We start from the raw sequence: 17,603 nt of genomic DNA, 5'->3' as shown, positions 1-17,603 counted from the left end.
GGCAACATGATTATCTACATAGAAAATCCTATGAAATCTATAAAAAATTCCTATAACAAAAAATGAGTTCAGTAAGATCACAGGATACAGCATCAATACACAAAAATCAATTGTACTTCCACATACAATAAATGTACAAGTGGAAAACAAAAATTTAAAAACGAATATAATTTACAATATTTCCAAAACATGAAATATTTAGGGACAAATCTAACAAATTATATATAAGATCTACATTCGGAGAACCACAAAATGCTGATGAAAGATATCCAAGAAGACCTAATTAAAATGGAGAGACATACCATGCTAATGGATTGGCATAACCAACAAAGTAAAGATATCAATTCTCCTCAAACTAATCTATAGATTTAATATAATACAATTAAAATAGCAGCAAGATTTTTTGTAGATATAGACAAGATGATTCTAAAATTTATATAGAAAGGCAAAGTAACTAGAATCACTAAAACAATTTTTAAAAGAACATAATTAGAGGAATCACACTACATGCTTTTAAAACATACTATAAAGCTACAATAATTAAGATAATGTGATATTAGTGAAGACGTAGACATATAAATCAGTAGAACAGAAGAGAGATTCCAGAAATAGTACTGCCAACTGATTTTTGACATATGTGAAAAAGAAATACCTTGGATAAGGCATAGTCTTTTCAAAAATGGCACTGCAACATTTAGGTATCCATATGCAAAAATAATAATAATAATTTGAACTTATAACACACACCTGATATAAAACTTAAGTCAAAATATGTCATATATCTAAATGTAAAATATAAAGCTATATTACGTTTAGAAGAAAATGTAGGAGAAAGTCTTCATGACCTGGAAATAGATGAAGAAGCTTTAGACAACACCAAAAGCATGAACTATAAGAAATCATAAGGAAAAAAAGTGTTAAATTGATTTCATAAAAATTAAAAACTTTTATTCTGAGAAAGACCCTGTTCAGAGAATAAAAAGACAAATACATATTGTAAGGAAATATTTGTAAATTACACATTCAAATAAGATGCAGAATATACAGAATATACAAAAAATCTCAAAACACAAAAATAAGAAAATGAACAGCTCAATGGAAAAATGGGCAAAGAACTTAAACAGACGCTTCACCAAAGAGGATCTAAGGATGGCAAATACGCACATGAAAAGATGTTCAACATCATTAGCCATTAGGAAAAGGCAAATTAAAACCACAATGTGGAGCTGGCCCCGTGGCTTAGCGGTTAAGTGCGCATGCTCCGATACTGGTGGCCTGGGTTCGGAGCCCGGGTGCACACCGACACACCGCTACTCCGGCCATGCTGAGGCCACGTCCCACATACAGAAACAAGAAGGATGTGCAACTATGACATACAACTATCTACTAGGGCTTCGGGGGAAGAAAAAAGGAGGAGGATTGGCAATAGGTGTTAGCTCAGAGCCGGTCTTCCTCAGCAAAAAAGAGGACGATTACCACGGATGTTAGCTCAGGGCTGATCTTCCTCACACACACACACACACAAAAACCACAATGAGATAACACTACACACCAATTAGAATAGCTGAAAGAAAACACTGACAATACCAAGTGCTACTGAAAATTTGAAGGAAATGGTGCACTCATACACTGATAGAGGGAATGCAGAATGGTACAGTCACTCTGGAAAACAGTTTGCCAATTTCTTATAAAGGTGAACATACAATTACCATAAGACTCAACAATCCAATTCCTGGGTGCTTGCTCTAGATAAATGAAAACTTATGTTTAAAAAAATACATGAATGCAAGAATGTTCATAGCAATCCTATTTATAATCACTAAAAACTGAAAGCAATCAAGATGCCCTTCAATAGATAAATGAATAAACAAGCTCTGCTACATCCATGCATTAGAACATTACTTAGAAATAAAAATGAAGGTACCATTGATATATGCACAACTTGGATGAATCACAAATGCATTATGCTAAATGAAAGAAGCCAGTCTTAAAAAGTTACATACTGTATGAGTACGTTTGTATAACATTCTGGAAAAGGTAAAACTATAGGGAAGGGAAAGAGATCACTGGTTCTCAGAGGTTCAGATGGGGGAGGTAGTTTGACTACAAAGGGGCAGAATGAGGGAGATTTGGGGGGTAATGAAATTGTTTTGTATCCTGACTGTGGTGATGGTTACACGAATTTATCCGTGTGTTAAAATTCATGGTACTGAAAAGCAAAAAAAGATCATTTTACTACAATAATTTCAAATATATTAAAAAAACTTTTAATAGGTCACATATAAAAGACTTGGAAACATAATAGCATTCAAAATAATGCCAGATTTCTCAAAAGTGACATTGAAAGGTAAAAAACAGTGCATCAATGCCTTTAAAATCCTTAGTGAAAATTTCCAGCCTGAAATTATATATCAAGTTATCGATTAAGTCTTAGATAAAGACAAACTGCTCATGCAAAGTTTCAAAAGAAATCATCTCCCATATACCTCTTCTCAGAAAGTTCCTGGAAGATGTGTCTCATCAAAAACATTGTAGTAAACTGAAGAAAGTGGGTTCCATAAAAAGAAGATCCCACTTACAGTCTTGGAAAAGGAATGTTCTAGATCAATGCAGCACCCTTAAGCAACCAATAAGCACGATCTCAGAAAGCAATCTCCAAGAACAAAGGAATGAACATATTTGAAGATTTGGAAAATACTGCTGAAAAGCCTATGACAAAAATGTAACCTCCTTTAGAGCAGGAACTTTGTCTTATTGACTGATATAGTCCCAGGTCTTAGAACAGTACCTAGCACGTGGTGAACATTCAATAAAGGTTTGTTTTTTGAAACTATAAACAAATGGCAGAATTCCCAGCAGTGGTCAAAAGCAGGGGTTTGCTCATGACGTCTTCCACCCTTGGAATGGTGAAGCTCTTGGATTGTTGCAAACTGGGCGGGCGAAAACAGATTTGTGTATTTATTTCACATCTCTAGGACCAGTGATGGTGAGTGTCTTTTGGGGTGAGCACTATCCATTGGGATTCCCCCTTGTTTGAACTGACTCGGAGTGGAGAAGGGGCTGAGGGACTGGGAGAAACCCTAGCCTGCCCATCAAACCAGCTTGCCAATAAAGTCCCCAGAGCACACAACACAGCCCCATTTGATCACGGATCGTAATCTAGCAGTTGCGACAGAGACCGTGCAGCCTTAAATACGACATTTGCTCTCTTTACGGAAACAGTATGCCGGCCCCTGATGGTTGACGGCGGGCCGCCTGTGCCCATTTTCCTATGGGGTCCTAAGTCTCGTTGTGGAATAGAGGCTGGCAAACCCCTTCTGCGCTAGGTGTTTCACCAGGGTACTGAAGTTTCTCCTCACAATCCCCAATCCACCCGCCAGCACCCCAAGACAGGTAGCTGCACTGCCCCCCTCTGCACCCGGGAAACGGGGGCTCAGACCTGCGGCTGCAATTGGAAGGTAGGTTGTGGCGCGGGGAGGCGGATACTGGGAAGAGGTGGGACGAGAGCCCCGACAGCCAGACTCAGGCACGGGACGGGCTTCCAACTGGGGGTCCAGGGACCGGCTTAGGAGGAAACCAGATGCCCTGCACCCGATTGGTTGGGGCCTCGAGGGGCGGGCCCACAAGGGGCGCGCTGGTTGGCGGGGGGCGGACCAATGAGAAGGGCGGGGCGCAGGCGTCGCCGTCGCGCTGAAGGCGCGCGGCAAGCCGCGTTGTTTGAGGCGATCTCGTGCGGCGCCTGTGGGGAGGGACGGCGTCCTCCGAAGGCCTCGCCGCTGCTGAGGCGCGCCGCCCGCCCGTCCCGCCGCGACCAGGGCGATCGTGTCCCCCTGATGCGACCCGGGGCTGCCCAGACTCACGACATGAGCTCCCCCGACGAGGTGTCTGTTTCGGGGGCGGGTTTCAGCCCGGAGGGAGGGGAGCGGGCCGGCGTCCGCCCAGCCGAGCCCCGCGCCCCGCAGGCACCCGGTCTAGGCCGTGATTTGGGGGCGCCGCGGAGGGCTGAGGGCGAGGGCGAGGGCGGGTTCCCAGACCCCGAGGGCTTGGAGTCCGAGCAGCAGGTGATGGAAGCGGGAGGGCCGGTGCTCTGGGGCCGCCAAGGCCGCCGTAGTTCCCTGGCCGATGACGAGGGGGACGCTGTGGACTCCGCGTCCCGCCTGGCTCACCAGTCCGCGGTGAACGTGGTGCAGCAGCTGGCCGAGTGGGCTGTCCGGAGCATCTGGAGAAACCCGTCCCCGGAGAGCGGCGCGGGCCTCGAGGCAGGTGCCAGCGGCCGAGGCGCGCCTGCCCTTAGCTGTGTGCAGTCGCAGCCGGCTCCCGCCGCCCCTCTCCATCTCGGTGGGCCAGAGGGAGGCCGGGCCTGGGGGAACCCTAAAAGAGGCAGCAGGAGCAGGATGATGGGCACTGCGGGTCGCCTGCGGCCCTCCGCGGAAGGCCCGCTCGGGCTGCCTTCTGACTCCAAGTCATCAGACGAGTTCAGTGAGACACAGCTGATGAGGCTGACCCTTTACCCCAAAGAAGGAGGCCAAGCCAAGCCCAACAGCCCAGAGGATCCCGGGGACACACCCAGACACTGCAGTTTCCATGCCAGGGAGAATTTCCCCCACGTGCCAGGCCCTTTCCCGTCCTCCAATGCCCGAGCATTCACCTTGGCTGTGCAAAGGCAGGCTGTTGGAGAGCTGGACTTCTCTTCCTCCAAGAAAATGCAAAGTGTGGTCTGGGGCAAGGTGGGGAGCAGGCCCAGCTACCCGGAAGCTGGTGCTGCTGGAGGCGGCCTGGCCTGGGCCACTCCTCCGAGGAAGGCAACCCAAGAGAAGGAATCCCTAGGGGATGCCTCACAAGTTGCCCAGGGGAGAATCTTTCCTGCCTGGGGGCAGAGAGTCTCGGCAGCTCGCCTGGATCCAGCCACATTCCCTCCAATCTCTGGTGTTCCGCTGCTTGGGAGGTCCAAGAAGTATTCCTTGGCCCGTGCGGGAACCAAGCAGTCCAAGCACACCGGCACTGGGAAGAAATCAGTGGCCAGGAGGACAAGGGAGTCCGAGCTGGTGGTGGCGGCGGGAGAAGATAATGACCCAAACAGAGACCCAGCCCCACAGGGACAAGTGAGTAGGCCCTCTCCTCCTCTTTCCCTGCCTCTCCCCACCGCCACCACACACTTCTTTACCAGTGCTCCCTCTGTCGATCCCACGGGGCTGCTCACTGGGGTCCTCGGTCATTAGGATGCCAGATGGGGGTCATTCTAGGCGGGGCACACCTTAAGCTAGCACTTAGTGTGTGCCGGGCACCATTCTTCACCCTTGGCACATTTCCTGCCCCCTCCTCCAGAGAGGGGCTGGGATGGAAGGGAGGACTGGTAGCTGATTGGGATCGGGGCACTCCTTAAAATTTGGGCTGCAAAGCTTCAGCGTTCAGACGCATGGGCTTCGCGATTCCTACTGCCAAGCTGTTCCCCAAGCCTTCTCTGCAGGGGTCCTGCACTTTCTCAGTGCTCCACTCCTCTCCCTGGCTCACCTCTGCCTCCTGGCCTGGGGCTGACTGAGGGAGAAAGTGCTGAGGAGATCAGCCTCTGAATTCCCTTCCCTTTTCCCTGGCCCACCCCAGCCTGTAAACACACAAGGGCACACACACACACAGACGCATCCCCGGTCCAGATCAGTGAGAAATGGTTGCTTTAGCTCCCAGCACACAGGCCAGGGCCATGTTGTCCGTGCAAGCACCGTGGAGAAGGCAGCCGTGGCGACCTCAACAACGGAGCCTGCCAAGTTCGGGGAGAGTCACAGCCCTTGGCCCTGAGCCAGGGAGATGTCATGCCCAGAGGGCCCGCAGCCTCCGGTGAGTCTCGTGGGTGTGACAGGAGTAGGGGAGAGGGGCAAGGATGGAAACCTCTGGCTCTGTCTGTCCTGGGGATCTGTGTCTGCTGGGCACGCAGCCTTGCTCCCAGGCCTCCCTGCCTACCCAGGCAGCTTCTCCCACAGGAAACAGGGTAGGACAGGGCTGGCCTTAAGCCACATCACTCGGCATGGGGTTTGCGTGGCAGGGGTGATTCCTTAGCACTGCCCCAAACTGCAACTGCGGACATAGAGTCTCAGCAGGACAGAGCCTTTTCTGTTGAGTTCCCTTCAGCCACAGGCTCATCCCGGGGCCAGGCTGTGGCTGTGGATGAGGGAGAGTCCAACCCAGAGCCGCAGTCCTGGGGTCCACAGTGGTGTGGGGGCTGCCCCTGGGGAATAGAACAGGGGAGGCTGGGCCCAAGAGAAACTTAGAAGTGCAAGGCAGAGCAGGGGCAAGTTGATGCCACCAGAGGGTGGTGCTGCCTCACTTTCCACTTCCCTGGGAGCCTTGGACGCTGGATTTCCTGTTCTTTCCCTCTCAGGTGACCAGGAGCCACTTCACCATCCTCCAAGACCCAAAAGGCAGCAGCAACCACCTGGAGCTCAGGGCTGTCGTCGGGTATTGTTTCTCTGGCTCCGAGAAATGCAGGCCCAAAGTAGATGGTGGGGTCCTTGTCGATGGTAACTGACATATGTGTCCTCCATCCCCCTCCCATCACCCAAGGGAGGGCTGGCACCTCCTTTCCACTGAGGAGCCCCTGACAGTTTAGCCACTGGGCTTTGGGAGGTACGGGTCGGGGGAGTGGGCCGGTGGAGGAGCGAGGAAGCCAGAAGATACTAATAACTTCTCTTTGTCTGGTGTCTACTGGCCTAGTGTCTCGTGCTACAGAGAGAAGTAGACGACCTGAAAGAGCAACTTGGTATGAGGAACCTCTGATTGATACTGGAGCCAGGGCAGAGGCCCTGGGACCAACTGCAGTGTCTTAGTGCAGAACCCAGGGCCTTGGGGTGGGGGTGGGCTACAGGGACAGGTGGGCTCACAGGGACCAACGTTCCTGTGGGGAGGAGAACCCCGCAGGCCTAGCCCTGGACCCTGCTGTCAGGTACACCGGGTGCGTGTGCGAATAGGAAAGAATTGTCTGAACTGCATGCACACTCTGTCAATGAGAACGAGTCCTGGAGATCTCCTTCTCTTAGGAAGCCCAGAGATCCCTCCTTGATTGTCCCTTTAACTGCTGCTTGGTGTGGCTTGTGAGCTGCTTGTTAGCTTGTTTGTTTGACAACTTCTGAATGGTCCCGATATGCCCCAAAGCTTGAGACCCACTGGCATATTTCCTTCCTGTGGAGAACACATTTCCACGTGTAATTCAGGTGGTGGGTGAGGGAGTCAGGCCCGGGTCTCTTTTGATAGGGGCTGGAGGGGGCTTCAGGTTGCAGGGCTAGGCAGTTCCCCACAGTGACATGGGCACGGGCTTCTAGATCACCATGTGTGGAGGTCCTGCTCATGCCTCTCTCTGTTTCAGCCGCCATGCAGTCCCTGGCTGACAAGTTCCAGAGCCTTTCAAGTGAGTGTTACACACCCCATAGCCCTTCCCACAGTCGTGGCTGTTCAGGAGGGCTGTGGGCGGGACCTGGCTTGAGGCTCTTCCCTGGCCCTGCTCTGTTTCACAGGTTGAGCCAGCATCTTCCTACAAGAGAAGTAGCTGGTACCTTTGGAGCCTGGGAGCTGTGGCCAAGCTGGTTCCCTCCTGTTGTACCTCAGCCAGGGCTTCCTCTCCCCTTTCTTTGCCCCCTCCCCACCCCAGTTCACGGCAGTTTCAAATTAAAGTACCTCTCATCTTCCATGGTCTGTCCTCTCTTGGGTGGGTGGGAGGGCCGAGGGGAGGGGCGGAGTGGGCTGGGGAACTGAGTATTTCAGAGTCTTTTCCAGAAGAGGACCAGGCAGATTCTACGGCAAGTGTCGTTGGTAAGTGTTCATATTCTTGCACGCTCCCCTTCAAATACTGTTGGACCACCTGCATGACACACATTTTGCTGGAAATTGTGTTCCTGGGTCCCAGCTCAGTCTCCCAGACTGTCTCTATAAGTTACACAAGATGTAGTCTGATCTCTAGGTTGCATTCCCCCTCCCCTAAGGTCGGAGATCACTTCCTTCCCTCAGCTCGGACCCAGGGCTGTGACGGCCTGAGACTCAGAGGGACAGATTCTGGGTGGAGTGTGGGTGGGTTCTGCCAGACACCTCTCCTGAGAGACTGAGTGTTTAATACACAAAATGGGACTGTGGTCGACAGAACATTCAACATTGGCCTGTGTGTGTGTGTGTGAATAAAATTAATCGTGGATAATCTCCCTTGAGGGAGAAAGATGTTATTCGGGAGTAAGGGGAGTAGAGACTGTGTTCAAGAACCTCTAAGGGATCGAATGAGCAAAAGTCTGCGTAGGATCTGCTTTTTCCAAGGTGTGTTCCTAAAACATTCCTATAACATGGGAGGGGAATGACATGGAAGTTTCCAAACTCCACGACAGTGTGTCCGGAGGCTTAAAATTTTGGAGTCTCTGGAAGAGGGTCTGGACCCTACTCTGCGATCCCACGATGTCTGACAAATCCTGTGCCCGTCGATGGAATGAGAAGGGGAAGGATGGGTGGCTCAGAGTAGCGGGGACATGCTACATCTTAGAGGCAGAGAACTGATAGAGGAGACTGCCCCAAGGTGAGCTAACCGGGACAGGGCAGGGTAGGCGCAGGGGACGATGAGGAGAAAAGAGTAACTGCCCCTGGAAAACTGGGTGGACCTGGTTCCACCATGAAGGCCCCATATTCTCACCCTGTCTCTCCTCCTGGCCCCGGGGTGCAAGCTCAGGTTGACAGACCATCAAGCAGAGGATGGGACAACCCCAGACCTCTGGGCCGGAAAGGAATTTTCCTGGGACTTAATCCTTCCACTTCAAAGCCCTGACTTCAGAAGGTGGCCTTGATTGAGGGTTAGGCTCTGGATTTGCCCCTGATGCAAAGGTGAGTTCTTGGTGGGGCAACAGCATGCTGCTGCCTCAGTGAATGAGTTTGGCAGGGACTTTCCAGCTGGTATTTCTGGCCATGGAGATATGCAGGCAGGGCGTGATTTGGGGGCAGTCCAGCATGAGCACTGCCCCAGGAGGCGTGGGGCCATGGTCGCCTGGGTGAGGAAGGGGAGAAGCACATGGAAAGGGATGTGGGAGGGCATGAACACGACCTTTGGTGACTAATTTTGCCATCTCCCCTTCCCTGCTCTGAGCACGCAATCTCTCTGCTGTATTCAGACCAACTATTGCACAATCATGTTGCTGTAACCATGTACATCACAGGCCGTGGTTGGCACCTGCCAGTTCCAGGGAAAGTGAGTGGCAGGTACTGAGGCATAGAGTAATCAAATACCTCTGCGCCCAGGGTGAAAGAGAAGGTTGGACCCCTCCCCTAATTCAGTGCTCCCCTTTAGCCTTTCCTCTCTAGCTTCCTTACTGGCCAGGGAGGCACTGGTGGCTGTTCGAGAGCCCTAGGCCAACCTGCGCAGCTCCTGGGCAGGTGCCCCCTCTCCACCACCACCAGTAACACCATCAGTACCATCACCACCACCTGCCAACTGATCCCTCCAGAAATTTGGGGGGGGGTGGCTCACTCAAAGAAGGTAGGAGGAGGTGAGCACTGGAGAGGGAGCAGGCTGTGGTGAGCAGAGTAGTGGTCCCCATGGATGTTCTCGTCCTAATTCCTGGAACCGGCTAACATGTTACTTTGCATGGCAATGGGGTGCAAGGTTGCACATGCGCTAATGGTTGCTACTCAGCTGACTTAAGGTGAGCATACTCTCCCCGTGTTTACCAGGTCTGGCCGGGCACACTGAGGCTGCCAGGGTGGCCAAGGGAGCTGTACCTGCCTGATTCCAGAGTGCACCCTTCACGTGACTGTAGGGTGCTTTGCACCCCTGTGTTTGTGCAACGTGGATGTCCTGGTAACCATCACTCAGATGAAGATAGAGAACACTGACCGTTGTTCTGGAACCCTCAGTTTGCCGCACGCCAACGACTTTCTTCATCCCAAATTTTCCTGAGGTAACCGCTGTCCTGTTTTCTCCAAGAGTCATTCACTCTCTGAAAGGACAAGACTTGCTATTTTATCAATAACTCTTACAAGTTTATAAAAGTTAAATTACATGAAATTAAATGTTAATTATATTTATAAACCACACACTACATATACACAATTGTAGAAAGCAGAAGCTCACAATTTGACAAATAATTTATGATGTGATCAAGCCATGTGACTGCTACCCAGGTGAAGAAAGGGTACATTGCACCTCCAAGAGTCCCACGTGTGTCCCTTCCTGTGAAGGAAGCCAAATGCAGAAGTTTACATACTCCATGATTCCATTGCCTATGACATTCTTGAGAAGGCCAAACTCTAGGGACAGAAAACAGTTCGGTGGATGGCAGGGTGTGGGGGTTGAGAGAAGGGGTTTAACTACCAAAGAGCATGAAGGAAGTTTGGGGATGATGGAAATGTTTTATGTTTTGATTGTGGAGGTGGTTCTGTAACAGTATGCATTTATAACAACTCATAGACCTTGTGTGTGTTACTGCATCTCAATAATCCCAACTTTTAAAAAGAATTGTGAAAAGAGCATCACAGCTGGATATGGATATTTACTAATTATTATTTTCTAAACATGAGGATCGTAATTTTCTCCCATCATCTGTTAATGTGGAATATTATATTCCCTATATCTAAGGTTAAATCAAGTTTGTATTCCTGGGATGAATCCAGTTTCTTCAAGGCATAGTATGTATTCTCCTTCCTATAACTGTAGGGTTCAGTTTGCTAATGTTCTGTTTCTGGTTCCTGTTTCTATGTCACGAGCTGTGATTGACTTGTGATTTTCCTTTCTCAAACTGTCCTTGACAGGATTTAGGATCAAGGTTATTCTGTCCTCACAAAATGAGATGTGGAGTGTTCCTCCTTTTCTATGTTTTCTACGAGTTTGTGTCAAATTGGAAATATTTATGCCTGGGATGTTTGTCAGAATTCAGTGAGGAAGCATGGAGTTTTGTGCGCAAAGCATTTTGACTAGTGCTGATATATTTCCTTATGTTTATGGAACGATTCAGGCTGGCTGTTCCTTCTTGAGTCAGTTTTGGCAAGTTCTGTTCTACTAGAAATCAGTCACCTTTTTCTAAGTTTTCAAATTGATTGGCATCAAATGGTCCATAATATCCTCTTTTTCTCCAAAATTTATTTTTGAAAATGTGTGTCCTACAGATAGTTGCAAGAAAATTGTGAGGAACACCCATATATCCCTCACATGGACTCACCCATTGTTAACATTTTGTCATGTTTGTCATATTATCTCCCTCCTCATCTCTCTACCTGTGTGTGTATTTTAATTGTTTGGTTGAATCACTTGAGTACTTGAAGACATTACAGTACATTTTCCCTAAATACTTCAGCATGTATCTCTTAAGAAAAAGAATTGTCTGCTTCAAAATCTTAATGAAGTTATGACACTGAGAAAATTTAACATTGAAACAATACGATTACCTAGTATATGAGCCTCACTCAAAATTTCCAATTGTCCCAATATTGTTCTTTGTACCTCGTTGCTTTAAAAAAAATCGTGTTTGCATATAAAGATCATGCATTGCATTCAGTTGTCAAGTCTTTAGTGTTATTTAAACTAGAACATTTTCCCCGACTTTTTTTTGGTCTTGCATGACGTTGACATTTGAAGATCCAGTCCAGTTGTTTTTCTGAAAGCTTCTCCAGTTACTTTTCTGTAGTTCTGAAAGCTTCTCCAGTAATTTTTCTAATTACTTTTTCCTGATTACATTCAGGTTAAATATGTTGGGCAGGAATACTACCTAGGTGGTGTCTTGTCCTTCTCAGCACATGACATCAGGATATTCTTTTTTTTTTTTTTTTAAGATTTTATTTATTTATTTTTCCCCCCAAAGCCCCAGTAGATAGTTGTGTGTCATAGCTGCACATCCTTCTAGTTGCTGTATGTGGGACGCGGCCTCAGCATGGCCGGAGAAGCAGCGCGTCGGTGCGAGCCCGGGATCCGAACCCGGGTCGCCAGCAGTGGAGCGCGCTCACTTAACCACTAAGCCACGGGGCCGGCCCTACATCAGGATATTCTTGACGTCAGTTTGTCCTACAACTTGATGTTAACTTTGACCATTTGGCTTTGTGGTTATTTCTACCCTTTCTTTCCTGATATTGGTGGCCTGCTTCCTTGTTTCCTTGGCCAATCTCATTAAAGTTTCACCAATTTTATTATTTTTCCAAAGAATCAACATCTGGTTTTGTGATCCTTTCTATTGTATACTTGTTTCCTCTTTCCCTGATTTCTTTAACCTTTATTACTTCCTTATACCTTCCTTGAGCTTATGATGCTGTTCTTTTTCTAACTTCTTCTCATTAATTTTCAGCTATCCTCTTTTAAATATATGCCTTTAAAAATACTCCTTTAGTTGCATCATACAATGATTTGTGAGTAGTATTTTTGCTATTGTTCTGTTCCAAATATGGAAACAACTCAAATTTCCACTTTCATAGACTGGATCAACAAATTGTGGCATATTCATGTGAAGGAATACTATTTCATCAGCAAAAATATACAAAGTACCACTACAAAGAGTAATAGGAATGAATCTTAGAAGTATAACATTGAGTGAAAGAAGCAAGAAACAATACAAACATATTTAATGATTCCATTCATATAACTGTAAATAACAGACAACACTAACTTATATCATTTAAGGATGCATATATCAGGCATACCTCATTTTATTGCACTTCGCTTTATTGCACTTTGCAGATATTGTGTTTTTTACAAATTGAAGGTTTGTGGCAACCCTGTGTCAAGCAAGTCTATCGGCACCATTTTTCCAACAGCGTTTGCTCACTTCATGTCTCTGTGTCACATTTTGGTAATTCTCGCAATATTTCAAACTTTTTCATTATGATTATATTTGTTGTGGTGATCTGTGATCAGTGATCTTTGATTTTACTATTGTAATTTTCTTGGGGTGACTGGAACCGCGTCCATGTAAGACAGTGAACTTAATCGATAAATGTTATGTTTGTTCTGACTGCTCCACCATCTGGCCATTCCCCCGTCTCTCTCCCTGTCCTTGGGCCTCCCTCCCTGAGACACAACAATATTGAAATTAGGCCAATTAATAACCCTACAATGGCCTCTAAGTGCTCAAGTGAAAGGAAGAGTTGCACGTCTCTCACTTTAAATCAAAAGGGAGAAATGATTAAGCTTTGGGAGGAAGGCGTGTCGAAAGCCAAGATAGGCCAAAAGCTAGGCCTCTTGCACCAAACAATTAGCCAAGTTTTGAATGTAAAAGAAAGTTCTTGAAGGAAATTAAAAGTGCTACCCCAGTGAACACACGAATGGTAAGAAAGCAAAACAGCCTTCTTAAAGCTGATATTTTCACCTTTAAGTGGTCTGGGTAGAAGATCAAACCTGCCACAACATTCCCTTAGGCCAAAGTCTAATACAGAGCAAGGCCCTAATTCTCGTCAATCCTCTGAAGGCTGAGAGAGGTGAGGAAGCTGCAGAAGAAAAGTTTGAAGCTAGCAGAGGTTGGTTCATGAAATTTAAGGAAAGAAGCCATCTCCATAACATAAAAGTGCAAAGTGAAGCAACAAGTGCTGATGTAGAGGCTGCAGAAAGTTATCCAGAAGATCTAGCTAAGATAATTCATGAAGGTGGCTACACTAAACAACAGGTTTTCGATGTAGGCAAAATGCCTTATGTTAGAAGAAGATGCCATCTAGGACTTTCATAGCTAGAGAGGAGAAGTCAATGCCTGGCTTCAAAGCTTCAAAGGAGAGGCTGACTCTCTCGTTAGGGGCTAATGCAGCTGGTGGCTTTAAGTTGAAGCCATTGCTCATTTACCATTCCAAAAATCCTAGGGCCCTTAAGAATTATGCTAAATCCTACTCTGCCTGTGCTATAAATGGAACAACAAAGCCTGGATGACAGCACATCTGTTTACAACATGGTTGACTGAATATTTCAAGCCCACTGTTGAGACCTACTGCTCAGAAAAAAAGATTCCTTTCAAAATATTACTGCTCATTGACGATGCATCTGGTCACCCAAGAGGTCTGATAGAGATGTACAATGAAATTAATGTTGTTTTCATGCCTGCTAACACAACATCCATTCTGCAGCCCATGGATCAAAGAGTAATTTTGACTTTCAAGTCTTATTATTGAAGAAATACATTTTGTAAAGCTATAGCTGCCATAGATAGTGATTCCTCTGATGGATCTGGGCAAAGTAAATTGAAAACCTCTGGAAAGGATTCACCATTCTCGGTGCCATTAAGAACACATGATTCATGAGAAGAGGTCAAAATAGCAACATTAACAAGAGTTTGGAAGAAGTTGATTCTAACCCTCATGGATGACTTTGAGGGGTTCAAGACTTCAGTGGAGGAAGTAACTGCAGATGTGGTGGAAAGAGCAAGAGAACTAGGATTAGAAGTGAAGCTTAAAGATGTGACTGAATTGCTGCAATCTCATGATAAAACTTTAACGGATGAGGAGTTGCTTCTCATGGATGAGCAAAGAAAGTGGCTTCTTGAGATGGAATCTACTCCTGGTGAAGATGCTGTGAAGATTGTTGAAATGACAGCAAAGGATTTTGATATTACATAAACTTAGTTGATAATGCAGCGGCAGGGTTTGAGAGGATTGACTTCAATTTTGAAAGAAATTCTACTGTGGGCAAAATGCTATCAAACAGCATCACATGCTAGAGAAATCGTTCGTGAAAGGAAGAGTCAATCTATGTGGCAAACTTCATTGTTGTCTTATTTTAAGAAATTGCCACAGCCGCCCCAACCTTCAGCAACCACCACCCTGGTCAGTCAGCAGCCATCAACATTGAGGCAAGACCCTCCACCAGCAAAAAGATTATCACTCCCCGAAGGCTCAGATGATGGTTAGCATTTTTAGCAATATTTTCTAATTAAAGTATGTACATTGTTTTTTTAGACATAATGCTATTGCACACTTCATAGACTACACTGTAGTGTAAACATAACTTTTATATGCGCAGGTAAACCAAAAATATGGTGTGACTCTCTTTATTGCGGTGGTCTGAAGCCGAACCCACAATATTTCCAAAGTATGCCTGTGTAGGATATAAAACCGCAAGGAAAAGCGAGGAAAGGGGAGTCACGAAAGTGAAGATGTGGGTTTCCTCTTTGGCGGAGGAATGGGGCTGAGATCAGGCAGGGAAACTTCAGGAGTCTTGGGGGATGCTGACAGTGTTCTCTTCTGTGACCTGGGGGTGTTTACATAGAGGTTCACTTGATAATCATTTATTAAACTATGCATATATATTGTGACATTTTCTCTATCTATGTTACCTTTCACCATCGACGGAGAAAAAAAATAACACTAAGGGAAATAACACCCCAGTATAAACCTATTGTAATTGTGTTATAACCAGAAGTAGAACTAAAATTATTTCCTTTATTTATAACAGATCTCATTGAGATCAGTAATCTAATTTCATCTATATTAAAAGCCTTATTTTCGAAAACTCATAGATTTTACTAAAAATAATAGGAATGATGCTTACATAATTATAATATCAATCTCGATTTCTCGTAAATATTCCATTTTTGGGTAGTACATTTTCATTCAGAATTTAATTGTGAATTTATGCTGAAAACTCACAGAAGTATTGCACTATGGTTACAATTTCTCGGAGGAGGTTTCTCCCCTCGCCATCCACGTCTTCTCAGAGGTGGAGGACCAAGACCCTGAGAAAAGGAAATGAAGGCAAACGATCCAAAACAATGTGCCTGCATTGTAATACACCTACTTGACCAGCTGAGGGCAGTGCCGTTTAAGGCCGTTAGTCGGGAAGTAAGGGGCCGATGCCATGCCTTTGGAGTTCCTCCCGTCCTTTGCGATGAGCGGGTTAGCCACTGGGACTGAAGGGGTTACTTGTGCCAATAAAGGTGGTGGTGGTGGTGGTTTTGATGGGCTGCATCTCCCTTGCCTGTTTGACACTTCCATCTTCACACCAACCTTCACCCCTGCTCCCCCAGCAGCAATTCTTTTCTTCCTCTTTCTTCTCCCCAGACAGAAACTGAGACCACTGATGTGCTAGACTAGGCGTGGGGCCCCGACAGGCAGCGAAACAGCAGGTGTGTGTGCTCAGCCCTTCGAGGCCTTATTGTTTGTAGGGAGCAAAGCTAGAAGATTTTTTCTGAAAAGTGAGCCCCCACCCCACAGTGAGTTTCCCCTGCTTTGGTTTCCAGTCTTGTGTTCCCCCCAGGTGGCCCAAATGAAGGCTCCACACTGGTTTGTGGCATTGATAGGGTTAGTAGGAAGAATGTCATGGTTCTTTATTTCATTGATTGATGAAATGAAACGAAAATGATTCTCCAGGGCCACTCCCTCTGCCTAAAGATAAGTAGCATTTCCCGTTATAAATACTGCTCCATTCTCTGGCCCCATTATTGAGAAGTCCCGCTACCACCTCCGTTACTTAAGGATGGGCCTGAAACAGAAATAAAGGAAACACTTATGTCGAAACTTTACTTTAAATGACTATTTAAGTATTTAAAGGGTCTTTTCGGATTCTCGTTAGGGATTTTTCATCTCTTCAAACTACATTTTCTTTATTGCCAATTCTATTATACCATTAGAAGACATTTTGAAAAAAAAATTATTTTGCCCATAATTCTAGGACCCAAATGCCTCAACTGATCTTTTCCTCATGGTTCCTGCCACAAGACTTATAGAAGTATAGAATATTAGGGCTATAACTCTTGGAGAAATCTAATAGGCCAACTCCTGGGCAGCGTACAAGTGAAGAATCTGAGAGCTAGAGGAGCTGTGCCATGTCAGGGCCACCAGACAGTTCAAGGCTGTGCCTCTTCAGTCTCCACTTTGTCCTTCAGCAGTACAGAAGCCCCTCCATCTCCTCACACTCAGGCCTCTTGTGTGTGGATATCGACCAAGGTTGGTGCAGCTTCTTCCCAACCTGCCGACTAGTTTGAAGCACTGAAATCTATCCCATTTGCGGCCAGTTACGGCTTAGAGTGTTGTTAACCCACATGAGCATCCCAGGTGAAGAAGCGACTGTGACCTTTACCCTGTCCACAGGACCTGTGCTGTGCTGGGGTCACCCACGATGGTTGCCCTAACAGGTCTGACAGAAGGCAGAGTTAGGTAGGGCAAGCAATAGATGAGGAATCAGGAGACCTGGCTCTCTCCTAACCTGCTGAAAATCACTTCCCCTTTCTGAATCTCCATTTCTCCATCTGCGAAAAGAGGAAGGCGGCCTGGAACGGTGGCTCTCAACTGGGGTCCATGAACTTCCTGAAATGATGTGCAAAGTTGTGGGAGGCGGTGTATACAGTCTCCTAGAGAAGATGTACAGAGTTTTCATTAGATTCTGAAGGGAGTCCTGTTATGGACTGAATTGTGTTGCCCCAAAATTCCTGTGTTGAAGCCCTAACCACTGATGTGATTGTATTTGGAGATAGAGCCTTCAGGGAGGTAATTAAGGTTTCTGGCACCTTGATCTTGGACTTCTGATATCCAGAACTATGAGAAAATAAGTTTCTGTTGTTTAAGCCACCAGCCTGTGGTATTTTGTGTTGGCAGCCCAAACAGGCTAATACAGGTCCTGTATAACCCAAAAAAGATTCAGAGCCACCGGACCCACTGGTCCCCAGAAACCCATCCTGGACATTCATGTT

General features: G+C 46.5%; 1 protein-coding gene across 1 annotated transcript; it reads left to right on the top strand.

The window, feature by feature from the left end:
• The first annotated feature begins 3,755 nt into the window (after positions 1-3,755).
• Positions 3,756-7,670, top strand: LOC131400515 (uncharacterized protein CXorf49 homolog). The gene is made up of 6 exons (XM_058535229.1): positions 3,756-5,102; positions 5,676-5,832; positions 6,374-6,450; positions 6,706-6,751; positions 7,355-7,396; positions 7,503-7,670. The coding sequence occupies exons 1-6, from the start codon at positions 3,834-3,836 to the stop codon at positions 7,505-7,507; spliced, it is 1,596 nt and encodes a 531-aa protein (XP_058391212.1). The 5' UTR covers positions 3,756-3,833; the 3' UTR covers positions 7,508-7,670.
• The last annotated feature ends 9,933 nt before the right edge of the window (positions 7,671-17,603 follow it).

The sequence above is a fragment of the Diceros bicornis genome, chromosome X (genome assembly GCF_020826845.1).
Source record: "Diceros bicornis minor isolate mBicDic1 chromosome X, mDicBic1.mat.cur, whole genome shotgun sequence".
Taxonomy (NCBI): domain Eukaryota; kingdom Metazoa; phylum Chordata; class Mammalia; order Perissodactyla; family Rhinocerotidae; genus Diceros; species Diceros bicornis.
The sequence above is the reverse complement of the archived record's forward strand: the minus strand, read 5'-3'. Positions and strand labels throughout refer to the sequence as shown.

Bases quoted from the DNA above. Each gene is read 5' to 3' on its own strand.
- LOC131400515 (XM_058535229.1), top strand. From the start codon at position 3,834: ATGCGACCCGGGGCTGCCCAGACTCACGACATGAGCTCCCCCGACGAG. The intron at 5,103-5,675 runs GTGAGTAGGCCC...TGGTTGCTTTAG, and splicing joins ACCCAGCCCCACAGGGACAA to CTCCCAGCACACAGGCCAGG. The intron at 6,451-6,705 runs GTATTGTTTCTC...CTACTGGCCTAG, and splicing joins GAGCTCAGGGCTGTCGTCGG to TGTCTCGTGCTACAGAGAGA.